The 27,452-nt window shown below is 36.8% G+C and overlaps 1 protein-coding gene across 6 annotated transcripts in view; it reads left to right on the top strand.

Annotated features, from left to right (window-relative positions):
- Positions 1 to 16,086, top strand: part of PELI1 (pellino E3 ubiquitin protein ligase 1) — a 60,396-nt gene extending 44,310 nt beyond the window's left edge. For all 6 annotated transcript variants that reach the window (XM_090281386.1, XM_090281387.1, XM_090281391.1 and 3 more), the window contains 6 exons: positions 4,195 to 4,334; positions 5,855 to 5,984; positions 9,135 to 9,236; positions 13,211 to 13,408; positions 13,505 to 13,693; positions 14,347 to 16,086. In XM_090281386.1, the coding sequence (XP_090137512.1) occupies positions 4,264 to 4,334; positions 5,855 to 5,984; positions 9,135 to 9,236; positions 13,211 to 13,408; positions 13,505 to 13,693; positions 14,347 to 14,913 (1,257 nt within the window). In that variant the 5' untranslated portion in view covers positions 4,195 to 4,263 and the 3' untranslated portion in view covers positions 14,914 to 16,086. The remainder of the gene's footprint in view (positions 1 to 4,194; positions 4,335 to 5,854; positions 5,985 to 9,134; positions 9,237 to 13,210; positions 13,409 to 13,504; positions 13,694 to 14,346) is intronic.
- The last annotated feature ends 11,366 nt before the right edge of the window (positions 16,087 to 27,452 follow it).

The following is a 27,452-nucleotide window of genomic DNA, read 5'->3' as shown; positions in this document are numbered from 1 at the left end:
ATTATTCTTAACTTCCCCCTGTCTCTTTTGTACCAACTGATTATGCTTCTCAGTCCCTGCACTATTTCCCCAATTCTCCCCCTTCCCCCTCCCAGCTGATAATCCTCCAAATGATCCCCATACCTATGATTTTGTTCCTATTCTGGTTTGCTTAGTTGGGTTTTGTTTTTATTTTTTAGATTTCAGTTGTTGATAATTGTGAGTTTGTTGTCATTTTAGTGTTCATTATTTTGATCTTTTTCTTAAGTAAGTCCCTTTGACATTTCATATAATAATGTCTTGGTGATGATGAACTCCTTTAGCTTCACCTTGTCTGGAAATCACTTCATCTGCCCTTCCATTCCAAATGATAGCCTTGCTGGATAGAGTAGTCTTGGTTGTAGGTTGCTTTTCGTCATATAGAATACTGATTGCCAGTCCCTTCCTGCCTGCAAAGTGTCCTCTGAGAAATCAGCTGATAGTCCTATAGGCACCCCCTGTAGGCAACTCTCCACCTCTCTCTTGCTGCCCCCAGGACTCTTGTCTTTTTCACCTTTGGCATCTCAATCATGATGCATCCTGGTGTGGTCCCCTCTGGGTCCAGCTCGCCCGGGACCCTCCCTGCCTCCCAGACCTGTGTGTCCATCTCCTTCACAAAATTTTTCAGTTCTTGCTTCCTCATTCTGCATTGGTTGACTGTTTTTTTCTTCCTTATGTTCCAAATCATTGATATGAACCCCAGTTTCCTTCCCTTCACCATTGGTTTTGTGTGGATTTTCCTTCGTTTCATTTAGCATAGCCTTCACCTATTCTGTTATGCGTTTGCCGTACTCAAGCATATCTGTCAAGCCTGTGAGCATCTTTATCACCAGTGTTTAGAATTCTGCATCTGTTAGGTTATTTATCTCATCTGTCAGGTTGACTATCTCCTCGTCGCTTAGTTCTCCCGCTGGAACCTTGATGCATTCCCCCTTTTGGGCCATACTTCTCTGTCTCCTCACTCTGACAAGCTCCTGTATTTGTTTGCCTCAGTGTCCCAGGTAGAGCTGTTGTTCCTGTTACGTTTAAGGGGCGGAGTCTTAGTGATTTGTCAGTACAGGGCGACCTGTTTCACCATGTTGTGGCACTGTATGTGGGGGAGGGGTCCGAGTGGGAACAATGCCACCTGCCTAGCACTCGCCCCTTTTCCAGGCACCTCTACCACTTCCGCACTGGACTGGCGCCCCTCTAGCTGCTGCCCTGGCTGTCGTTCCCAGAGTGGGTGGGTCTGCGGATGTTCTAGGACCGTGGGGTCCTTTAAACAAGCAGAGTCTGCTGAGACCAGCAGTTTCTGCCTCCACTCCAAACCCCACTGGTCTGCACAGTCAGAAGCAATGAGACTTCATTTTCGCTGGTGCTGAGACCGTGAGCTGCGAGGTCCGGTGAGGAGCTGGGAACGCTCCCCAGGTGTCCCTCCTGACTTTTTAAAACGTGTAACTGTGTTTTTCGCCAGCCTGCCGCTGCTGCTGCCACCACCACACCGCATCCTCTCTGCCCGTCCTACCTGTCTGGATGAGTATTTCTTCTTTATATCTTTGTTTGCTGGGCTTCCATGCAGTTTGGTTTTCTGGAACTTCTGGTTGTTTCTAGTTTTGAGGTAGTTGTATTCCTTCTTAGTTGTGGAGGGAGACACAGTATGTCTGTCTACGCCTCCATCTTGGCCAGAATTCCAACTTTCTTTTAATAAGTTTTTTTAACATTGATGTGAAAGAGATACATTGATCAGCTGTCTCCTGTTCTCACCCCGACCAGGGATTGAACTCACAACCTAGGTATTACACTGACCAAGAATCCTGTAACCTTTTGGTGTACAGACGACATTCCACCCAACTGCACCACCCAGCCAGGGCTTAATTAAATTTTTATTTTGAGATGATCATAGAGTCACATGCAGTTGGAAGAAATACAGAGATCATGTGTACCCTTGACCCTGTTTACTCCAGTGGTAATATCTTACAAAACCATAGTACAATATCACAACCAGGATATTGATATTGTTAAAGATACAGAACATTTCCTTCACCACAGGAGTCCTTCCTGTTGCCCTTTGTAGCCAAGCCCATTGAGCTCCTATTGCTGCCCCCTCCTTAACTGCTTTGGGCAACCAGTAATCTTTTTCATTTCTGTGATTTTGTCATTTCAAGAATGTTACCTTTGGAGGTTATTAGATTTTTTATCCATGTTGTTTCAGTTAATAGTAGTTTGTTCCTTTTTATTGCTGAGTACTAGGCCACGTAGTAAGAATAAAGCTGCTCTAACATTTGTGTAGGTGTATGACATAAGTCTTCATTTCTCTAGGATAAATGCCCATGAGTGCAGTATATAATTGTCTTAAATACTTTCTTTACATACAGTGGAACCGCATCAGACAGAGTTATATAATTTTTGCTTTGACCTTCAGACATAATGTAGAAAATCCAAGAAAAGAAAAACAACTGTATTTACCATATTTTTACTTACCATATTCTTCCTTTCTGATGTTCCAAGGTTCTTTTCTTTTATCATTTATTTTCTGCTTTGATAATTTCTTCTGGTCATCCTATTAGAATGGATCTGCTGGTGACAGATTCTCCTAATTTCTCCTAGTTTTCTTCATCTGAGAATGTTTTGATTTCCCCTCCATTTTTGCTGGCTGTAGTATCCAGGGGTGACAGTTCTTTTTTTTCAGCACCTGAAAAATATATGTGACTTTCTTCTGGCTTGTATAGTTTTTGGTGAGAAATCCACTGTCACTCTAATTGATTTTCCTCCCTAGGTAAGGTGTAGTTTTTCTCTGGCTTCTTTCAAGATATTTTCTTTGCCTTTGGTTTTAAGAAGTTTAATTATGATGTGTCTTGGCATGGATTTCTTCAGGTTTCTCCTGTGTGGGGTTTGTTCAGCTTCTTAAATTGTGGCATTGTGTCTCTTTCCAAATTTGATGTTTTCAGTCTCTCTCTTTTTTTTTTTTAATCAGCTTCACTCTCTCCTCTTTCTGGGTTCCAGTGAGATGATATAAATGTTCAGTCTTTTGCTGTAGTCCCACAGGTCCATGAGACTGGGCCATTTGTTTTTTTGCTTTTTTCGTCTGTTCTCTCTGTTGTTCTGATTCTTGACTATGTCCCTTCCATTTGGCTGTTGAGACGATCCAGTGAGCTTTTCTTTGCCAAGGCTTTTCTTTTTTTTCTTTTTTTTATTTGTCATCTTGATTATTTTTTGCATAGTTTTAATCCTTTCTAGTTCTTTATATGGTGAGTGATGTGATATTCTTTTGAAACCTGGACATTTTCATATTATGTTCTGAGACCAAAGATTTTAACTACACCTTCTGTTCCCACTGACTTTTCCTGACACTACTTTGGCAGGGGAATAAGAGGTGCCTCCTTTTTACTGTCATAGAAGGACATAGAAGTTCAAATTCCCTACTCAGCCTCCAGTGACACCCGCCCCCCTGCCACACCCCCCTCCACCTACCCAGGGAAGGAGATCCTTGTTACAAACACTGGGCAAGGGTGGCTGCTCCCTACTTGACCTGGCCTGACAGTACCCTTGTTGGGAAGTTGGGCCTTCTCATTATGACATCATGAGGTCAAAGTGTAGGCTACCCACTCAGCTCTTGCTGCTCTGTGTAGAGGTAGGGCCACAGTGTTTTCTGTGGTGTTTGGCTGCAGTGGGGCAGTTTTTGTCAAAAGTTTTCAGTCTTACTAAGTTTGCTCCTTTCTTGTTCCTTTGACTAAAGAGACGAGGCTTTTGCTGTTGTTTTTAATTTGCCAGTTGGCATTTCAGGTTGCTATATTCTTCAGCTCCAAATCTGTTATATTAGGCAGAAAGAAAACCCAAGGAACTTACCATGTGTCATTTTGGGCCCTGAGGTTCCTAGCTGGTTGGCCTTCTCTCTATTTTTCAGAGTATTCTTACGTTTTATATTTAATGTCCAAGGTTTTTAGTTGTACTTAGTGGAATAAGAGGGAAAAATGTGTTTCCTCCATCTTCCTGGAAGTGGAAGTCCCCAAGTTTACATTTTAATATATTTAAACGGTGTATCAAATATGTAACCATTACTGGAGGAAATATTTCATACTTTGTATATTATGTGATAATTTACATAATATTGTGCTCATCAGATCTGCTAGAAAATAACATCTTTATTTAAACTGAAATTTATTGTTCACACTATTAATGAACACTTTTCCCCTCTAGGAAATAATGCAAAAGGTGTCCCAAGGCTCCTGACCAGTGAACAAAGACTTGAGAAAAACAGCCAAGCTCATGTTTTCTCCTGATCAAGAAAATCATCCATCCAAAGCACCAGTAAAATATGGTGAACTCATTGTCTTAGGGTAAGGTTTCTCCACCTGATGACATAAAATTGAATAATATATTGTCACTTTAACATCTAGGTTAAAAGTTGTTTGTTTTTTAGAATTTATCTTACCTATTTCCAGTAAGGATTTAAAGCTACAGGGTAATTTTACCAAATTAGGAAACTTTTAATTCTCACTTTTATGCAATCACCCAAATGCTGCATAAACTTGGCCTTTCCCTCACCCCCAGAAAGGATGGAGCTTCTTAAAGATGAAATGAAAATGTATTGTCTAGAGTCATATAATTGTTTTATTTTAACTATTTCTTATTTTAGAAAATGTGCCTCTGCTGACTTAATTTTGTTATAAAGGGTCAGTATAATTTTTATAAATGGCATTCTTTGAGTAAACTCCCTTTTCTTCCTTGTCAGCCACTAAAGTAGCCATTTTATAGTCACATTCTCCTCCAACCTCAAAACTGTCCCTATTCCTACTTCCTTTTCTCCCAGATTGACCGTGATTTGGGGGTGGGAAGGGGTAACAGTGAATGAGGAGAGGTTATTATTAAGCTAATGCTCAGACCATAATGAAGAGTAAAGAATGAAAAAAAAGCATGACAACACCTGGATCCAAATTCTAGCTTTGCTAGCGTCTCATGTGTAACCTTTAGAAAATATCTAAATTCCTCTAAGGAATAACTTAATTCCTAATCTGCAGAAGTAGAGAGTGATACCAGTCTCCCAGAGTTTTTTTTTTTTTTTTATGAGGATGGATTAAGTTAAGGTGATGTGTGGGGTAGAACCCAAGAGTGCCTACTACATAGTAAAGACCCAGATGTTTTGTTTTGAACTTTTTTCCTAGTTGTTCAGTTCTTGCTTTACCTTCAGGAGATACATGTATATATATCATGGAGAAATAATCTTAACATTTGAACAATAACCATATGTTTAACTGCTGCTTAGCAGGCATCTTAGTTGGACAGGTTTTGCCAACATAACAAGAATGTGTATGTTTACATTTGGGTGGTTGAGACCTAACAAGTCTAAAATTCCTTATTTCAAAAGTTCAGCTATTTGAAGTGTTTGGTTCACAATTAAAGGAGATTCTATTTGTAAAAATTTATATTGTACTTTTAAAGGTTAGATTAGCACATACAAACATTTACCTTTAGAAGAAAATAGAATGAGTCATAAGGAGTCAGATAGACCACCTATCAGCTCTTGATTATCTTAAGTAAAAGGCAAGAAAAATATAGATAACTCAAAGAATGAAAAAAAAAAAAAAACATGACAAACACCAGGATCCAAATTTTAGCTTTGCATATATGAATGATCCCAAAGGTACTTCTCTGTGACTTAGAATGTGGCCAGAAGAAATCTCATTTTGTTTTGTACTCAGGCAGCTAAGGATCAGTAATTTAAAAAAGAACTTTAGATACTTAGAATGTGCTAATAGATAATTAATTGGAGATTGATTCTATAAGGCAAAGTAACACATCTGTTAGAATTGTGTGGTTCTTACAAGAGATCACCTAAACCTTTTTTCCTTCCCATCAGGTATAATGGGTCTCTCCCAAACGGTGATAGAGGAAGAAGGAAAAGTAGGTTTGCTTTATTTAAAAGACCTAAGGCAAATGGGGTGAAGCCCAGCACTGTGCATATTGCTTGTACTCCTCAGGCTGCAAAGGTAAAAAACAAACAGAAAACCCATAAATTAATGTGGAGAAATTGAAAGACTTGTACATGTTGTTTATGTTCTCTAGCATTCCCTTCACATTCTGCACCAGAAGTTTCCTTTTGTTTGGGTGGGTGAAGACACTTTGGAAATGTGATGTTTGAAGGGCTGGCATATGGAAGAGCATTGGACTTTTTAAAATGACAAACCAGAATCAGTGGGTGGAAATAGAAGGAAATATTCTCTTTTCTTATTAAAAGGGGTGAGGGTGTGTCTAGTGTTTAGAAATGTGCAGCTGTCTGCCCTGGGAATTAGAGAGTTCCTGCTGTTACTAGAGGGCCCTTAGCTAGGCTTGGCAGGGAATGTAGTATATAAGAATCATATTCAGGTACCAGAAGCATGTTTGGGTGTGGTAATTTTTTTAACTAAGGTTCTTTCTCAAAGATTCTATGGATGCCCTTTATTTTTATATTTTGTTTTATGATCCTCAAAACTCTTAACATAAGGCCTTGAAAAAAGTAGACCTCCATAATTATTAAGTTGAATCAGAGCTATGAAAAAGAAATACTCGACTGTATCTACAGTATAAATTCTCAATCTCCCAGCCTAATGCTATTAGTCCTTTTTCCTACCCCTACCAAAAATCTCCAGAACCTGGGTCACCATTTCAGGCCACTTGGAGTTATCCTAGATTGATAGAAAATTAGGGGGAATTTTATTTTATTTTATTTTATTTTTTATTTATATTTTAGAGAGGGGAAAGGAGGGAGAAAGCGAGGGAGCAAAACATCGATTGGCTGCCTCTTGCACGTCCCCCCAGCTGGGACCTGGCCCGCAACCCAGGCATGTGCCCTGAGTGGGAATCAAACCCGCGCCTTTCAGTCTACAAGCTGGCACTCAATCCACTCAGCCACACCAGCCAGAGCTAGAGGGGATTTTAGATCCTCACATTTCCTATGAATTCCTGTACTTCCAATTGTATAACACAGACTGAATTTGATACTGTGATGAGTGATAAAAATTACTAAGAGTTCCTTGACTTAAGAAAGTATATGTTATCTTTAGCTAAGCAGCCCCAAGATGTACATTAATATTATACCGTCTGAGGTATATCTTTGTAAGTTAAATAACAAGAGGCAGAGAAATAGGTATACGATGCCTTGTTTTAAGTCATAGTTTCAGTCCCTGAAGTTAGCTGGATTTTTGGCTTGTTTTTATACTCAGTGTGGTGTCTAAAACAGAGTCCTTGTGCCTTGACTAGGCCGTCTCTATTACTATTTGAGAGCCAGTTAATGTGGAAAAGGGACAGTTTCTTTTAACTGTTTCTTTTTGCTCCTTTGAAGAGAATGGATGTGCTAAGCAAGTGGTGGAAGTGAGCAGTTTATCGATCCAGTCAGAGGAGCTTTTTTCCAGTATTTTCTCCACAGGAGTGCTTTGGCAATTCGGGTGTGCCAGTTATTCTTTGTGCAGGATTGTCTCACATATTGCAGGACAGTGCCTTTTAAGCCCTCAAGTCATTGTGACAGCCAGAAAATACACTTAACGTATTTCTAGATGCCTCTTACATAGCTAATATGACCTCTGGTTGAGAACCATTATCATTGGGAAAATATTTCTAATCCCTACCTCTGTAATATTCTTTCTGACCTTTTCTTTGCATTTTTACTGTCATGCTCCTAATGTTTTCACTGTTAGCTTCTTTTCATCTTTACTAGACAACAAGAATTTTTAGGATCAGAGATTTGACTATTTTGAAGGAATGTGGTATGAGGTCATGAAGAAAACTGTAATCTGGGATTAATGGTTAAACCCTGCCTTCCAGTCCAATGACAGTTTAACTTGACATAGTTCTTGCTTTGAATCTAGGAGTATGTTTAATTGCTAAAAACAAACAAACAAAAAACAGGGATTACAATCTTGAAGTACACAGAAACATCTTTTTACATCTCATTAGCCATTAAGAATTAACTTACAAAGTACTGAGTTATTTGATTGAAAAGTCAGTTCCTTAATGCTGAGTTAATTTGTGGGTTTTAAAACCTGTAAAACAATTATACAACATTTATGAATACATAAATGTGTAGTAAAAAAGAACATGCATAGGAATGATGTGTGCTGCATACTTGAGGTTGGATACCTCTATGAAGAAAGAGGAGTAGGGAGGAATGTGAAACAGTCTTGATTGTATCTGTAGAGCTTAATTTCTTTTAAAAGATCAGAAGCAAAAATGACATTATTGAACTTTGATAAAGCTGCATAGTTAGTACCCAGGTATTTGTTTATTCTCTTTGTATACTATATGAAAACTTCACAATCTTTTTAAATCTTAAAGCCATTATTTTAAGGCTTTATTTATAACAGATAAGCTACAAATGGAAACCAAGTAGAATTTTAAAATGCCAAAGCTCTAATTAAGAAACATTTTTTTCATTAAGCCTTCCTGTGTATAATCATTGTTTGTGTCTGTATCTGTTTTCCTTTTATGCAGCAAGGTTTCCACTTCCTTTGTTTGGGATTTCCCCCCTCCAGTATTTTCTTCAACTCATATATATATATATATATAAAACAAAACTGAAAAGTTCTTTTTAGCAATGTTTTTAGCTTGAGATAAGTCAGAATTACAGTCATAAGCATTATATCCATTTCCTTTGGTAATGTTTAATCATTTCATGAATTTTTCTGTATGTAGCCCAGTGTATGGCAAATATTTGTCACCTGTAGTCACAGAATGTTTAGAAAGCCAGTTAACTCTGCTTATTTTGATTAACTTCATAACTCTTTGAGTTACTTTAAAAATAAGATTCCTCTTACCTCGAAGATTTTGTATTTTCTTTTTACCAGCGCAGTACTGAGCACTTTTCATATTCTGTGTGGGGTTTGGTTTTGATTACGTTATAATTAAATACTTACAAGGCAGACACAAATTTTATTATTTTTATACAATGAAAATGTGTTCTTACTGTATTAACTACTTAAAAGTTTTTTTCTACACCCCATTCAACCTAAGAAACTGCTGTCATAACTGAGGTCATGCAAGAGTTATTAATCTCTTTACCTAAATTTCAGGAGTAAAATAATGTCATATGTGATAGATTACCATTTTTAAAATTTGATTTGATTGACCTGCCAACTAGTTTTTACTACTAATCTTTTCTTTCTTAGGCAATAAGCAACAAGGACCAGCATAGCATATCATATACCTTATCTCGGGCCCAGACAGTGGTGGTTGAATATACTCATGACAGCAACACTGATATGTTTCAGGTATTATAATATGTGAAAAAAATTTTGGTAAAAAAACAAAAAAATTTAAAACCTATTGTCAGTGACTTTTGCTCTATACAGATAAAGGATTATCATATTTTCATGTATTTTATTAAATATATATTGTTTTCTAAACTACCTATCTAGAAGTTAGTGTAGCATAGTTAAGAGATGGTCTCTGAAATCAGAACTCCTTAAAGCATTACTTAGCCACTGTATGCCTCCGTTTCCTCCTCTACAGTACAGTTAATGAAACTTCCCTCATATGACTATTAGGAGGCTTAAATGGTTTAGTACATGAAAAGTGCTCAGAGGTATGCCAAGTAGATGGTAAACACTTAGCTATTAATAATTTAGATACTATAGTAGCTCTGTTAGCTATGGTTATCCAAAAAAGGAACCAAGAAATATTCTACACACGTATGACCTTTTTTTGCCACCACTTTCCCACCTTCCTCAGTAGGCAACAAAAAGTACGGGCATTTCTGTTTCTAACATATGTGAAATCAGATTTGTTTCTCAGCACATAGTTGGTCAGTAAAAGGTTTTTTCCCTCATTCTCTTCTACCAATCCATGGCATAAAAGAATTTTTTATAAACTGATAGATGATAGAACAGCCAAACTCAAAGTTGTGTAAACAAAATTCATAATATCTTCTCCCTTAATATTGGGTTTTGTAAAGACCTGCGGTTTTCTGGGAAAAACTGAAGTGCCTAATAATGTTGTTTCTACAGTTATTGTCCCAGTGACTTTTTAACATATCCTTTATTTTACAAGATTAGATGAATGTGAAAAGTCCTGGATATGTCTTTAATTATTACCAATAGCAAAATATTTCTTTGAAGTCCCTCACTCCTTCCAATTCTTTTAATGGAGTACTGAATTTTTAGAATAGTGTTTCTAATATTAGAATATGGATGTTGCTTATACCAAAAAATTAAAAATAAATAACCTTAATGAAGATGAAGTTTTGGATCTTAAAGAGAACCTAACATCAGCTTTAGGATGATTTTCCATGTTTTATTATTACTGACAACCAGTTAAAATGAATGCACTTAATTAGCTTTTTAAAAATCAAATGCTGCAACCACTATTTCAAGTCTGATAAAAACTCTCACAAGAGAGCCCCCAGTGGCAAGAGCCCCCACCATGCGATTTTCACAGCAGTCCCTCCTCCTGCAGCCCTGGTTAAGGCAGCACTGAGAGAGAGCATCCTGGACTTTTTGTCCCTCTAATCATGCCCACTGACCCCTTTGCTGTCCTGTAGACCCTGCCATCTCTCCCATGTTCTACCTCTGAATTACTGCCTTAGGATCCCATGACCTATCCTCACTCCTTGCCCTGAGGAAGCTCCAGGCCCATCCTCTGCTTTATGTGACTCACTTTCCTTTCGCTTTCACATGGAATTCCCAGTTATGAAATTAATAAATATCAGTGATTTCAAAAACAAATCAAAATGCTACCTAGATAGTTGCTCATAGACTAGAATTTTAGTTTCAGAAATTAACTTGTATTTATTTACCTCTTGTTGATGAAGTTATTGAAGCCTTGCAAATCAATGATTACAAAGTTAGTTGAGGGTCAAAATTATGAGTAAACCCGGCATCCTGAATTATGGAACAGTGTCTTCACCATCTTATGAAGGTTTTTAAGTAAATTGCAATCCTTTTGGTTTTTGTCTTTTTCATAAAGGAATAGGGAGTTTTCCACAATAATAGTAAACTGATCATATCCTTTCTTTGAGCGTTATACCTATGGAAAATACAAACATTTCTATATCAAAAACCTGAAATACATCAGAAACTACTCCAATAAATTAGCCAGTCTTTGAGGAACTTGTTTTGTAAGCATTCAAGGATTGCTTACCTTCTAAACTGAACAAAAACCTTTGTTCAAGACATCAGATATTCAGACTCCTATTCAGTGCATTGTGTGACACTATGAAGTCGATAAAGGAGACATTAACACTGACTACATATGTAGGCAATTTAAATGTGTGAAGCACAGTCTTCTGATTGGGTTGAAAAGGGTGAGGTAAAGACTTCATGGCAGTGCTTTTTTATCTGGGCCTTTTTTCTTTTTGTCAAGTTGTGAGTAGGATTTTGCCAGTCCAACCAGGAGAAAGGCATTCTGATAAAAGAAATAATGAAGAAGTACACAGTGTGGTAGAGATTGATGAATACATTACTTGCAGCTAGAATATACTTTTGTGTGACCAGAAATAATACGAAATTAGGCTGGATTGGTAGATGGGAGGCAGATTGTGGCATCAGTTTCTAATTATCAGAAATAAGAAACTGATTAGTTTAGATAGGTTATAAGGAACCACTGAAGTTTTTAATGGGGTGAGAGAGAATGACATGATAAGATCTGTATTTTTAAAGCTAATAGTAGCAATTAGAAAGAGGTGGAATTACTAGTTTATCTTAAACATATTTTTATTTTGGCCTCTGAGCACAATCACGTAGGTTTTCTCTTTATAGATACTTAAGATTTTTTCCTTCTTACCTGTCATTAGCAATATTGCTTTGATACCTCAAATCGTCTTCAAGGCCCAGATCAAATATCAGATCATCTGAAACAATATCTCTTCCCAAACAAATGCTGCTTCTGAATATCTTGATTCTGAATATCACTTCTCAATCCAATCCTTGATCTGTATCTTTTGGCTCTTAAGAAGCCTTTTTATTTTTGGAACCGTTTCAAAGGTCTGAGATAATTTTCTTTAGATATCATTTATCTTTAAAATAAGGAAAAGGGACATTCAGTCTTAAATTTGTTAACCAAAAAATTTTCCCTTGAAATGCTCCAAACTAAATAAAGACTTTATACCTGATGATAGGACAAAAATGCTTAAGTGTTTTATCTAAAAATATGCTGATATGAGGAATTCCTGAGGCTCAACTATGCAAAGAATGACTTTTAAAAATCATCATCTTTATAGAATCAGTATTTTTTCAGTACCTACATTCAATTTTATGATATTTATAACAAATACATTAATGAACTGATCATTTTAAATGTTTAAAACCCTGTTACACTTTTCAGTTCTGTCATTTGTTCCACTGATCTCCTTTTTCTCCTTTATAACTTTCATCTTTCAAAATGAAATTAATTGATTACTAGCTAATACTCTGAAGTTGTTTTTAATTTTCTGACACCTCACCCATCTGAGCTCTTATCTGGGAAACATATCTCTGAAATATGTCCAAGAACAAGAAAAAAGTTAAAAGAACATCTAGGCATATAAAATAAATATCAGGTAGACCAAGCACTGAAATTTCCTTTCTGTGCTCGCTGGAGAATCTCTTAGGTTCTTATCAGTAACCTTTTGAAAACTTCTTTGAAGTTTGGTTATGGTATTTGATTTCTCAGCCTGTAGCAAAATAAGAGTAGCTGGTTAGAGGAGGGATATGCTGCTGGCAACAATTGTGCCCAACAATAAGAAATGATAGCTGACAACCTGAGAGAGACAAAAAAATGTATTAAGTATACATAAGACCTCAAAGCAAGACTATGTAAGCCCCTAACATAAGGATTGGTATTCTTGTTTGCCTTTAGAGCACCTGAAGATATCACTGAATATAAGTGGTATTCACTGTGTAATATCCTGGAGTCATAAAAGATTTACTTATCTGTTTACTATATTCTGTTAAAGAAGGTAGAGTAATACATGGTAGACATATTTCCATCTGCAGCCATCTAGAAATCTCCTCCCTCCTAAACTCTTTATTCCCTGAGGGTTTCATATATTCTGGATTGTAAATTCCCACTTAATTCCATGCTCTTAAGTGATTATTATATCAGAGCAAGTCTTGACAGATTAGTTTTCAAGGGTATAGATGCCCTCAGAGTTAAGTTTGAGCTTTAGAAATTTCAGAGGCTTAATGATTTCACCTTATTGTGCCTTTCTTGAATGGATTTTTCACTGTGCTCCTTTGAACAGGTTTATAGACATTTCTTTTTCCCTTAGATTGGTCGGTCGACTGAAAGTCCCATTGATTTTGTAGTAACTGACACAGTTCCTGGAAGTCAAAGTAATTCTGATACACAGTCAGTGCAAAGCACTATATCAAGGTTTGCCTGTAGAATCATATGTGAACGGAATCCCCCATTTACAGCACGGATATATGCTGCAGGATTTGACTCATCAAAAAACATCTTTCTTGGGGTAAAAGCTTTTTTCCTAAATGATGCATTATTTTAATAATCATGTCTATTTCCAAATCACAAATAAACGTAAGCTCACTCTTTTTTCTCAAACTAGGAGAAGGCTGCCAAATGGAAGACATCGGATGGGCAGATGGATGGCTTAACCACTAATGGTGTTCTCGTTATGCATCCACGTAATGGGTTCACGGAAGACTCCAAGCCTGGAATCTGGAGAGAAATATCAGTGTGTGGAAATGTATTCAGCCTGCGTGAAACCAGATCAGCTCAGCAGAGAGGAAAAATGGTAAGTACTGAGATGTAGCTCTCCCTTAGCTACAGTAAACACATTGGATGAGTTGGCCTGAACACATTACATATTCCCCAAAACTCTTAAATCTCTTAGTGACACATAGTACTAAGTCTGATTATCAAACACTGACTACTAAATATCATATAATATTTTAATGTTTCAATTTGGACACTAAAAATTTATTTTTTTATAATCATGTTAATGTATTTTAAAACCTAAGCTTTCCTAAATTAAACAGCACTGTGTGTATTTTCTACTTGTATCTGTATTTTTGACCATGATATTAATTGGAAATATTAGACCTACTGATAAGCCTTAGAAAAATAAGTCCATGTGGATCATAAGTGTTCAGAAAAGACAATTCCCTTTTGGTCCCAGATCCTGCTTCCTCATGGTACTCATGGTATGATTGGTTTAATCATAAATTATCTTGAATATAAGGCTGAAAAAAATTATTTTACTGCTCATTATTTTATCCTTAATTTTCTAACTTACATTTTTTATGACTATCATTCAAGTTTCTTAACTATTTAGCAATAGTTACAGGAAATGTTGATTTTCAAGTAATGAGCATGTGAGACCAACACTCTTACATAAAAATCCAAGACACAGCAGTGAATGTGTTTTTTGATTCTTGTTTCTTCTAGGTGGAAATTGAAACAAATCAGTTACAAGATGGCTCATTAATTGACCTCTGTGGTGCAACATTGCTGTGGCGTACTGCAGAAGGCCTTTCCCACACTCCTACAGTGAAGCATTTAGAAGCTTTAAGACAGGAAATCAATGCAGCACGACCTCAATGCCCTGTAGGGTTCAACACACTAGCGTTTCCCAGTATGAAAAGGAAAGATGTTGTTGATGAGAAACAACCGTGGGTATATCTAAACTGTGGCCATGTCCATGGCTATCATAACTGGGGAAACAAAGAAGAACGTGATGGAAAAGATCGTGAATGTCCTATGTGTAGGTCTGTCGGTCCTTATGTCCCTCTGTGGCTTGGATGTGAAGCTGGATTTTATGTGGACGCCGGCCCTCCAACCCATGCGTTTAGCCCGTGTGGGCATGTGTGTTCAGAAAAGACAACTGCCTATTGGTCCCAGATCCCACTTCCTCATGGTACTCATACTTTTCATGCAGCCTGTCCTTTTTGTGCACATCAGCTGGCTGGTGAACAAGGCTACATCAGACTGATTTTCCAAGGACCTCTAGACTAACAGACAGTTGTCCTCTAGGACTGAATTATAAATTTATAAGCTGTATGAGTTGGGTTTTTCAAACTGTTGTCCATGTCATGGTTTCTCTTACCTGATTGTTTGCATTAAGATGAAGAATTTTTTTAAACATTTATAATAAAGAGTAATTTTTGAGCAAAAATCTGGGAAACTCAAGCAAAGGAATTTCTCAAAGTACCAGACTTCTGAATTCTGAGTTTTTAAAATCTATTTTGAGGAGAAAAAAAGACACAGTCTAATTTTATGCCTTCATTTTAGTGTTTTTGAATCACCCATCCTCAGTGTTGGAGAATTGTTTTGTATAACTGAGGGTACTGTTGGTTCAAACTATGTTAGTTTACACTTTGCTGCAAATACTCTAAAATACAGCAACATGTATATTAACTTTTTTTCTATTTATCTTTATTATAGAAAATATCTTAGAACGTTCTTGATAAAGTAGCATGGTAACGATGGTGTCACACTCCTGGTGTGAGTTGTAGGTTAGTGAGCATAGCTCAAGGATTTGCAAAGTTAGGAAGAAGGACAAAAGAGCCTCTTTCCCACCCCCATCTAAATATGGAATTTGGTAAATTAGAATACTTTGTAAAACCAAATTAATTTTGATTACTGTTATGTAAGATGTGTTTGTTTTTATCCACATTGAAAATAATCAGGAGACATTTTTTCCTTAATGCTTCTCTCAAGTGTAGTACTATAACAAAAATGTAATGCTAAGAAACATTTTATATGCTCCTTTGAATATGCAGTTTAATCTAGATTATCTATTTTTCTCCCGTGATAACTAATCTGTTTTTAGTATCAGCAACATTTGGCAAGTTTATTTTTTAGATCTAAACTGTGGTTCATCTGTTTACTGTTTCTAGAAAAAAAAAATCATTTCTCATGACAAAAAGCATAAATTAAGAAGAAAGGAGAGTGACTTGATTTGTTTTTAGAAAAACAAATGCTTAATTAATTTATTATTCTGTTTTTGGCCTTATCCAGACATTAAGAAATCTAGAGAGATACAAGGGGTTGAATGACAACAGTGTGCCCCATTTTTTTAACCTAACAGACCAGCCTTAACTTTGGGCTTGAATTACCAAGGAAAGTTGCCACTGTGACTCAAAGAAATGTATGGTTGGCAGATGAGCACTATTGACAGCAGAGTAGAGGCATGGTGTGTTTATTCTCTAATTCCAATAAATTCTTTTGCTCTCAGAAGCAAGAAAAAGTTTCTTCGCCCCTTCTCCCTCCCACCCCCTTTTTTTTAATGTACCACAAGGAAAATATACAGTTGCACTACATCAAACCCTCTGTGGCATTTGTAGAAATCAATACACTTTCAGATTAGACAATTATTATTTTAACCTTTTGATTTGTTTTTCTTTAGTTTGAAAAGTTGTATAATACCTAATTGACTCTTTCAAAATTATGTATGTGGTAGCATAGCTTTAATTTATCCTATTACAGCACTATTCTGAATTTTCTTTTGGTTTAAAAAATAACCTGTTGCTTAGAAGTCATGAACTATTTTATTTTACTTCATTCAACTTGTCGAAATTTTCTTGTTTTTAAAAATTATCATTTGGGTTCACTCAGGAAATGCATGTCAGGAAATTTGTATTATAAGTTTACTAGTTGTGATGTATCAGTAACTGCTGTTACCCCCCTTTTCAAGAAATATAATTGATATTGAAGTTTTCCAGATTGTCACATGCTTTGTGACTAATGCAAGGAAATAAAGTCCTGTGTTGTATTTGTTCTAGTCATTTCTATTTAGTCTGTATATTGTAGCTAATTTTTATTTGCAATTAATTTATTTAAACTAAGTAAATATTTTCAAAATAGATATTTGAATTTGTCTCTGTGCCTTCATTTTTGCATAACTGAGAATGGGAAATCAGAAGTGATAACTTGCGGATAAATCTGCACAGTTCAAAAATATTCACTTGAAAGAGATGAGTTTGCTTAAAGGTACATTTGAAATCTCTGATTCTCTTGGGGAAGCTTGTCTTCTTAATGGTTGAATAATTGGGGCTCTTGACTAAGTTAAGTCCTGCTAGAGAGTTGGCTCCTTGCAAATTGCATACTAGACTGTTTAAATAGTGCTTCAGTGACCATAAAAGGTTCACATTCTTCCCTAAGTGCATGAATTTCCTCCTACCAACTGGGAAAATTTAGTTCATTTTCCATCAAATTCATGTTTTAAAAACTCAGGTAATTTAAATCATTAGTCAGAAATCTTTCTTCTGTTCAAGCATTTTGATATTTGCCAAATGGAATGTCAGTATTCTGGCCAAGGAGGAAAATGTTGTATTCAGGTCTCCTAAATGCACTCTCAAGAAAGATTCTTCATGGCTTAACTCTTTTATAAATATCTAATATCTAAATGTCCTTTAATTAGAACAGGGGATTAAATCTCCCTTTATTTAAATGTTAGGTTACCTTCTCGAAGCTGAAATTGCTTATTTCCATCATATAAAAAACCTAATACATGTAAAACAGGATAGGAATAAATAATAATGTAAATATTGGTTGGCCAAAAAGTCCATTTCGTTTTTTCTGTAAAATAAAAGATGTTTTTTTTCATTTTCACCAATAACTATTGATTTGGATATTTTGAATATGTCGGCTATCTCCCACATGGAATAACATTGATTATTCTCAATGTCTCAATTTGATCACTATTAACTTCAACTGGTCTACCTGACCGTGGAGCATCATCCAGTGAAAAATCTCCAGCACAAAACTTTGTAAACCACTTTTGACACTTTCTATCAATCACAGCATCTTCTCCATTCACTGCACAAATCTCTTTTTGCATTTCAGTTGCGTTTTTACCTTTCTTGAAATAATAAAGCATAATATGCCAAAATGTTGCATGTTTTTCTTCCATCTTCACAGAAATGCACCAATTTTGATAAGATTTTTAAAAAATGCATGTTGATACAATTTAACAAAATTATTCCGAATGGAATAATTAGAGCCATCCTACAGGAAAAAAACAAACAAACTTTTTGGCCAGCCCAATATATTGTATAATTACATCTATCATGAGTAATTCCACTCCACTCTTCCCTCAGGATACCTCAAGAACCATGTGTGAAGCATGGCCTTCAGAGACACAGACTGAGTAAAGACACCATGGAAATGCATCCATTATTTCTTTAAATTTATATGATAAATAAAATTATCACACTTTGGCCCCTCCCAATTGATCATACTGGTATGTGCTATCCTACTTTAGAGATCACTAGCTAAGAAATCTGTGATCCGTTCTTTTGTGTTTATGGTCTAAGAATTAACCCTGTAGCAAATTGGATCACCAAAATACTATGTAACTGAATTGTATTATTCTAACTCCCATACCCACTTTCAGAATTACTCATACATAACTATACTTTAAGGCCATGTCCTCAGATTTTATCCACACATTCTTAAAACAGGTACTTGAATATCCACTGTGTACCAAGCCCTATTCCAAACATCGAATGATATAGAAAAATAAAAATTAAAAAATCCTTTCGTTATGGGGTTTGTATTCTATTGGGAAAAATAGAAATTAAAAATAAAAGACAAAGCATGATAGCAATTTTGAAAGGACAAAGAGCAGGAAAGGGAGATGCAAAGAGTGTGTGCGCAAGTGTGTGTGTGTAGAATGTTTGCAATATTAAATAGGGCAAGTTGGGGAAGCCCCACTGGAAAGGTGATACTTGTGTAAAGATCTGAAGGAGCTGAAGTGTGTGGCTACTTAGGAGCAAAGCATTTAGCCAGAGGAAAGGATAATTGTAAGGATCCTGAAGTGGAAATGTGTAATATTTCTATAATAGCAAGAAGGCCAGTGTGGCTCTGTGGTGTGAAAAGAGTAGTAGGTAGAGTGACAGGGTAAGTAGGGCATGGGGATCTTGGAGGACCTTCGGAGATTTTTGGCTTTTATTTTGAGACGGGGGCCATAGCATTTTGAACAAGCAAGTGACATGATCTGACATTTTTAAGAGATTTAAATAAATGAGAGTAGGAGCAGGGAGATCAATTTGGAGACCAGTGCAGTAATCCTGGAAAGAAAGAATGCTAACGTGGGCCAAAGGGGTAGTAGTGGAGCTGGCTTGAAAAGTGACCAGAATCTGGGTATGTTTTGAGGCAGAGCTGGCAATAGTTGCTGGCAGATCAGATATGGGTGTGAAACAAGAGTCAAGGAAGATTCAGCTCAACTAGCAACAGAAAGGATAGAACTGCCATTTATTGACATGGAGATTATGAGCAGAATGGTTCAGGGGAAGGGGGGCACTGGTTGTGGAATCAGGAACTTAGTCTTGGAGGTTAGGTTGAGACTCCCTTTCAACAAGATGTCTGCCAAGGTAACCTGTCTGCCTTTTTATTTTTAAACTGCTGTCAAACTTCTTAACTATTATGATCAGTGTTCTCCATATATGCTATGCTATCTTGGAAACAAAGTATTCCTCCTGATTAATGGCGAACTTCCTCTCATGAAAGAGACTTGAGATACCTCTGGTGTTTCTGTCTTTGTTTTGGCTGCCCTTTCAGGAAATGAAGTTCTGTTTTCAATTGCAGTAATTTCCTTTAGCCAACATGTTCTGGTACAGCTCTTCTCCCTTCTCACTCATGTACACCTTTTTCCTTAGCTCTTGCATCTATTTTTTTTTAAGTCCTTAGTTTTATTGAATCTTAATATTTTGCTGCTTCATATACTTTCTGGCAGTGACAGAGCACATGTTGTGTTTTGTTTTGTTTAATATTCAAATATTTACTGAAAACAAAGAATTCTTAAGCCTAGTATATAAGTCCAGATTTTAATACCCAGTTTTCCTTAAGGATGTATGCCTGGATTTGATAATATTGTCGTCAGAAAATGGTGTAAATGAGATCAAAAAGAATTTTCCTTGTAAATTATCCAAATATTCTGTTAAATTACATGATGGGGACGCTGGTATGTTTAAGTTGACATTCGATTGTTAACCCAGCAATGTATGTTAAAGTTAAAACAGTATAAAATAATTCCAACATTGGAGTGTTTGCTATGTGTCAAGCACTGTTCTAAAAGCACTATTCTAAGTATGAGCGAGGCAAAAGTAACTTTACATTTATGGGTCTTTGAGTGTATTTTTGTATCATTTATTAATTATTGTATAATTTTCCATATGAACATCTGTAAACCTACTTTTGCCCCATCTAGTATACTACTGATATTATTTAAAACTCAAAACATGGATAGGAGCTATTTCCATTTTACTACAGAAAGCAGACACAGTAGTGTCTAGTAACTTGCCCAAGGTTCACAGGGTTTGTGACAAGAGGAGTCAGAATTTGAACTTTTGAAGTCTCGCTCTGTAACTGTAAGCAGCCACCACATTTTGCTGCTTCCTCCCAACTCTCTTCTTCTTCTTTTTTTTTTTTTTTAGTGAATTTTGAAATTATTTCTTGATCACAACTTTTCAAAAGTGATTTAAGGTAGCCTACAAAAATGGTAAAATTAAACATCAACGCAAAAATTTTTTTAAAGAAAAGAGGAGAACAGTTTGGTATTATAAAAAAAGATAGGGATACCTAAACAGATCACTCCTTGTAAACAACACCGAAATGATCTCTCACGCCAACCCCCTTCCTGGTTCAAAGAACGTACAGAGAAATCCGGGGGAGAAGAGCTGTACCGCGGGAGAGGAGCTGGTAAAACAAGAAAGGAGGTTTTTTTTGTGGGAGCCAAGATTCTTCTACATAATTCTCTTGGGAATGTAGCATTTGTGCATAATACCTCTGAGAATGTAACATAATTACATTGTTGGATCATGATTTTAACTGCAAACTCCTCTACTGGAAGTATTTTTGTTGTCCCCACTTTACAGAAGATAAAGAGGTCGAGTAAATCCACAAGATGAGTCACACAGCTTGGAGAAGCACAGCCAGGATTCAAACCCAGCTTGTCTGATTCCAGAGCCTGCTGTGCTCTCAATTTCTACCTACCCTTGACTGCCTCACCTTGTGGGTATTTCTGGCTTACATTAAATCTTCGAACAAAAAAAAAAAAAAAAAAAAAGATAGAACCAGAAGTGACATGAGTATACAAATGGATTTAACAAAGGCCTATAAACTTGATAAGTCACATATAAATTTAGTATAAAGGTGTTCAGTAGGTTATTCAGCAAGGGAATGTGATCAGTTACAAGGTCTATGCAACTGCCTGAAAAGTAGCAGTGGATACACTGCTGCAGAAACTCATAATCATTTCTGGTTCTTCAACCAGAGAAATTCACGCGCTGTTCCTTTATCTCGTGAGTGGATTCATGCCGTACTTGTCTTTCTGTGACTGGCTTATTTTGCCTAGCAAATGTCCTCAAGGTTCATCTGTGTTGTCACGTGTTGCATAATTTCCTTCTTTAAGGTTAAATAGTATTCCAGTGTATGTACATGCCATGTTTTCTTCATCTGTTGCACATTTAGGTTGTTTCCACATCTTTACTCTTATGAATATGCTGCAATGAAGACGGAAGTCCTAATATCTCTTCAAGATTCTTATTTCAATCATTTTGGATAAATAGCCAGGTATGGAATTGCTAGATCATGTGGTAGTTCTATTTTTAAAATTTCTTGAGGACCCTCCATACTGTTTCCACAATGGGGCTGTCCCATTTTGCATTCCCACCAACAGTGTGCAAAGGTTCCAATTTCTCTACATCCTCACTGATACTTGTCTTTTTTTTTTTTTTTATAATAGCCAACCTGACAGGTGTGAAGTGATATCTCATTGTGGCTTTGATTTGTATTTCCCTGATGATTAATGACTGAGTATTTTTTCACATATTTATTGGCTTTTTTTTTTTTTTTTTTTTTTACTGTATGGTCATAGGAGTTTCTTAGGTATTTTAGAGATTAATCCCTTATTGGATATATGGTTGGCAAATATTTCCTCGCATTACATAAGTTGTCTTTTCAATGTTTGTTTTCACTGCTGTGCAGAAGTTTTTTAATGTGATGTAGTTCCACTTATTTATTTTGTTTTTGTTGCCTGTGCTTTTGATGTGATATATGTTGCTTCCCCATTTTAATGATGGGACATATTGAAGGAATCGTTTCTCAAGTTGATAAAGGACTGTCATGGTGCCTGGCACATGAAAGATACTTAAAAACTATTTCTTAGATAATTATAGAAAACTGTTAGAACTCTAAACCATTAAGATACCAAAACAGTCTCTGAAGGTTACTGAAGCTATTTGATCAGAAAATGTGTTTTCACTGGCTAAAAAGACAAAAATGGAAAAGGTGGAGATACTGCAAAAAGGGACAATAGCTCGAAGGTTTACAGGGCAACAGGAAAAAATCCATAGGTGATGCTAGAAAAAGAACAAAAGGATTATCCTGAAGAAAAGAGAAGAAATATCAGTTATAGCCAAAAACATATGTAATCCATGCATACAAGTTTTTGAGCCTGTTCTTAGTTAGGAAAGGCACAAAAGTGAGCCACGATTGAAAGGAAAAATTAAGATTACCCATCTTAGAATTTCCTAAGGTTGTACCATATCATTACTGTATAACTATTAATAAAAACATAGAATATAAACTAGAGGGGATCTTGGCAATTAAATCACAGATGAGAAACCAAGGCCTTAGATAAAATGGCTACTGATTGATAAATCTGGTCTAGAACCTTAGTCCCCCGTGCCTATCCTAATACTCTTGATTATCATGAACCTGAGTCACCAAGACTCAGTTAAATTCCGATCTTTCTTTGTTGAAACAGAGATAAGTACATTACACTTTAATAGTTTTTTTAAAGTATATTTTATTGATTATGTTGTTACAGTAGTTCCAATTTTTTTTTCCCCTTTGCTCCCCTCTGCCAATACCCCCCTTCGCTCCAGCAATCCCACCCCTCATGGTTCATGTCCATGGGTCGTGCATATAAGTTCTTTGGCTTCATCCCTTCCTATATTATTCTTAATTTCCCCGTCTATTTTGCACCAATTGATCATGCTTCTTAATCCCTGCACCATTTCCCCATTTCTCCCCCTCCCCACTCTCAGCTGAAAACCCTCCAAATGATCACCATACCCACAATTTTGTTCCTATTCTGGTTTGCTTAGTTGGATTTTGTTTTTATTTTTTAGATTCAGTTGTTTATAATTGTGAGTTTGTTGTCATTTTAGTGTTCATAGTTTTGATCTTCTTTTTCTTAAGTAAGTTCCTTTCACATTTCATGGTGATGATGAACTGTTCTAGCTTTACCTTGTCTGGAAAGCACTTCACTTGCCCTTCCATTCTAAATGTTAGCTTTGCTGGATAGAGCAATCTTAGCTATAGGTTGCTTTTTATCACATTGAACACTGCCTGCCAGTTCCTTCCTGCCTGCAAAGTGTCCTTTGAGAAATCAGCTGATAGTCTTATAGGCACCCCTTGCTGCTTTTAGGATTCTCTTTATCTTTCACCTTTGACATTTTAATCATGATGTGTCTTAGTGTTTTCTTCTCTGGGTCCAGCTTACCCGGGACTCTCTGTGGTTCGTGGACCTGTATGTCCACTTTCCTCACAAAATTCGAGAAGTTTTCCTCCATTATTTTTTCACATAAGTTTTCAATTTCTTGCTCTTCCTCTTTTCCTTCTGGCACCCCCATGATTTGGATATTGGCACGTTCAGAGTTGTCCCAGAGGTTCCCAAGCCTCTCCTTATTTTTCTCAATTCTTGTTTCCTCATTCTGCACTGCTTGACTGTTTTCTTCTTCCTTATGTTCCAAATCATTGATTTGAACCCCAGTTTTCTTTCGTTCACCATTAGTTTTGTGTGTATTTTCCTTCGTTTCACTTAGCATACCTTCACCTCTTCTGTTATGCGTTTGCCATACTCAAGCATATCTGTCAAGCCTGTGAGCATCTTTATCACCAGTGTTTGGAATTCTGCATCTGTTAGGTTGGCTATCTCCTCGTCACTTAGTCCTCTCACTGGAACCTTGATCCGTTCCCTCTTTTTGGCTGTACTTCTCTGTCTCCTCATCTTGACAGGATCCTGTGTTTGTTTGCCTCTGTGTCTTAGGTAGAGCTGTCACACCTGTTATGTTGTAAGGGGCAGAACCTTAGGTATTCGTCAGGTGACCCATTTCACCACGTTGTGGCGCTGTGTGGGGGGAAGGGGTCTGAGAGGGAACAATGCCGCCTGCCCAGCACTCACCCCTCTTCCAGGCACTTCTCCTACTTCCGTATGGGACTGGTGCCCCTCTAGCTATTGCCCTGGCCGTCATTCCAAGAGTGGGTGGGTCTGCGGATGTTCTAGAACTGTGGGGGCCCTTAAAACAAGTGGACTCTACTGAGAGAGTTTTCTGCCTCCACCCCAACCCCCACTGGTTTGCACAGTTAGAAGCAATGAGGCTTGATTTTCCCTGACACTGGGACTGTGAGCTGCGAGGCCCAGTGAGGATCTGGGAACACTCCGCAGGTATCCCTCCTGACTTTTTAAAATGTGTAACTGCTTTCTGCCGGCCTGCTGCTGCCACCGCTGCTGTTGCCACCACACCGCGTCCTTTTCACCCTGGCTCCACCCCTCCAACCTGTCTGGATGAGTATTTCTTTTTTATATCTTTGTTTGCTGGACTTCCATGCACTTTGATTTTCTGGAACTTCTGGTTGTTTCTAGTTTTGAGGTAGTTGTATTCCTTCTTAGTTGTGGAGGGAGACGCAGCATGTCTGTCTACGCCTCCATCTTGGCCGGAAGTCGAGAATAGTTTTTGTTTTTAAGTTTAAAGTGTCAGCATAGTCAAACCATCAGCTCTCATTGTCATAAACAATGGCTCCCAAATGTAAGGGATGGTCTGCTTCAGAATTCTTTTCACTAAAAGGCTACCCAGTTTGGAAATGAAGGACTAATAGGATGAGAGGATCAAGAGTTGTCCAGCTGTTCCACTTAGAGCTCTTTTGTACTCTGTGAGTCATTCAACCAAAGTGAGTACTCACTCAATGACAAGGCTCTTATTTTACTTTTCTATTTATTGTGAAGTTAGCACAGGTACTTTGCATACCACACCTCTGCAGGAATGCAACATATTCAAATACTCAACTTTCAGTTGGCTTCCTTGTCAAATGGTCTTCAGAAAATGAGTTATTTGAAATATGGTGATTGTAATGTCTCATTACAATGTTAAAATTACTATGTTGTTAAGCAACTCAGAATCTTTCTTAGTCCACAATATAATTAAATAACAGTAACTGAACCCCAAGTGCCCATAATGTTGTCAAAATCTTGAATTATGAAGAGCAGATCCCTAGGTGAAGAGACAGTAGTTGAATTGGGCTAGGTGTAGAGGGGCCAGAAAAGGAATTTCCTACAGAATGGACCTAAGAGTTCTCAAAGTGGGAATGGACCAAGTGGCAGCTGAGGGAAAATGGGAGAAATTCTTCACTGAGGGTCTTGGTAGCATGTTAAGAGCTCTGAAGTAATTACTTCTAAAGTTGAGGTTGCACTAGGATTGGGAGTCGGGGTGCAGGGTTAGAGAACTTATTATGGTCCCATAGTAATTATCCAAATGTCTAGGTGTGGAAATTATAGGAAGGAATCAATGCCAAAAGACAGAGAACTTGGAGATCTCTCTCTCTCTCTCTCTCTCTCTCTCTCTCACACACACACACACACACACACACACACACACCAAACAGCTGCTCCTAATTTTGGAATAAGTATAGCAAGTACAACTTTTTCAGATGACTTTTTTAAAGGAACAAGGTTCACTTGAGTGTGTAAATTCTAACAAGCTTGTTAGTGTAATTCACACTGCATGAATGAAAATGATAATTATAGTTTTGATTGATTTTATTCAAAGAACTCAACAATGGCAAAAATTCCTTAGGTGTACTATGCAAAATTGGTATCTAGTTGCAGAGGTAACATAACTGTGAAGTTATATTTGTGATGTGATGAAATGAAAGTCTGAGATGTTATCCTTGGAGTGTGGCCTTTTGCAGAGAAGCAGTAAAAGAATGTTTACTGCTTTAGTATACACTATAGGATTTTGAAAGTTTGAGAGTTAACAATCAAGAGTTTGTTTGAAGGTGCTTTTATGGTTTCATTATTGCTAATGACTTCAAATATGGCCATATTTATTTACCAAAGTGTTTTAATTCCTCTTTAAATACAAAAGGACCATTGAAAACGTTCTGGTGGAATTTCACAAAGAGAAGGAATTCTTCAGACAAGGCTCAAGTCCAAGCCTTAATCCAGTCTGGCCTCAGATACCAGTCCTTAGATATTCCTTTATCAAAGTAGCTAACAATGGGCACTTATTCACTGTAAATAAACTAGAGACTGAGTGAGGGGAGTTAGAAAATATCAAGATAAGCAATCCCCCTTCGGAAATGATTGAGTTTTACTGAAGCCAGCATTTCCTGTAATTTTGTAACATACTTTTATGTTTAACTCCTTGGCTTTATCTGTGGTCATGAATTTCATTACTTGCTATCCTATAGGAACAAGATAATCCAACCCTTTGGCATCAGTGAACTAATACTTGTATCTCATTTTAGTTTCTTAGGACTTTGGTGCTGGTTCTATGTGAAAGCAGATGGTCTCAGACTAATACATTTATTGCCTCTTCAGTTGGAATGTTCAGTAGCCTCTTTGAAATACAACAAAATCAGAGAATCTTAACTACAAAATTATCTTCAATCTAAGGACCTTTTTCATCATCCAATGGCAAATGGAAAGTATATTCCAAATTATTCATAACTGAAACAGTTCTGAAAAGGCATAGTTTGGAAGACAGTTCAGAGCAGTGATCCAACATGTCAACTTCTCTAACAACAAATTCAAAGGAACAGTCCCATTAGCCTGTATTGGATTTAATTATACGTTGACATATGGCACTGGTTTGAGCATCTTTTTGATCTGCGAAAATGTTTGATTGTAATGGGAATTCAAATAGAAAGTTGATCTTAACCTTTTAATTAATTTCTCCATTATGATGAATTAAGCCTGCTTACCAATGAAATAAATATACTGCAAGATGGGAAAGGCATGAATGAAAGATTTGATGTAGTAGGTTAAATTTTAACTCTGAGAATATTACATTAATTTGACTTCTGTTATTACCATTAATAATAAATATCACTGACAATTTGAGCTATAAATTAACCTGGATTCCCAAATACCCTTGGTCTGATTTATAAGTACACCTGTATCCATAGGACCTAGCATTTGCTAGAGAAGCTCGCATCTCTTTAAGTAAGAACATTTTCAGAAAAACTGTTGGTGAGAGAAGTCTTTATTTGGAGAACTAGGTATAATTAAACAAAATGGAACCTTATGCAGTGACAGCATTATCTTGCTGGCTGGCAAGAAAACATTGACTTTTAAGGCTTTCTTTTATTTGCTTCAGTTTTAATGGTTCATGTCCAGCTAACACAGCAGTTCTGAAATGCCAGCATTTTCTTTTTGTTTCCCAGGGTTTTGTCTAAGCAAACTAAACTTACATGGGTGCCAACAGGTGATGCTTTTTTTTTTTTTTGCCGAGTTCTAGGAGATGTGTTCTCTAAGTGAAATTGGA

This window comes from Furipterus horrens, unplaced genomic scaffold (genome assembly GCF_987537825.1).
Source record: "Furipterus horrens unplaced genomic scaffold, mFurHor1.1.pri manual_scaffold_6, whole genome shotgun sequence".
Classification (NCBI taxonomy): domain Eukaryota; kingdom Metazoa; phylum Chordata; class Mammalia; order Chiroptera; family Furipteridae; genus Furipterus; species Furipterus horrens.
The sequence above is the reverse complement of the archived record's forward strand: the minus strand, read 5'-3'. Positions and strand labels throughout refer to the sequence as shown.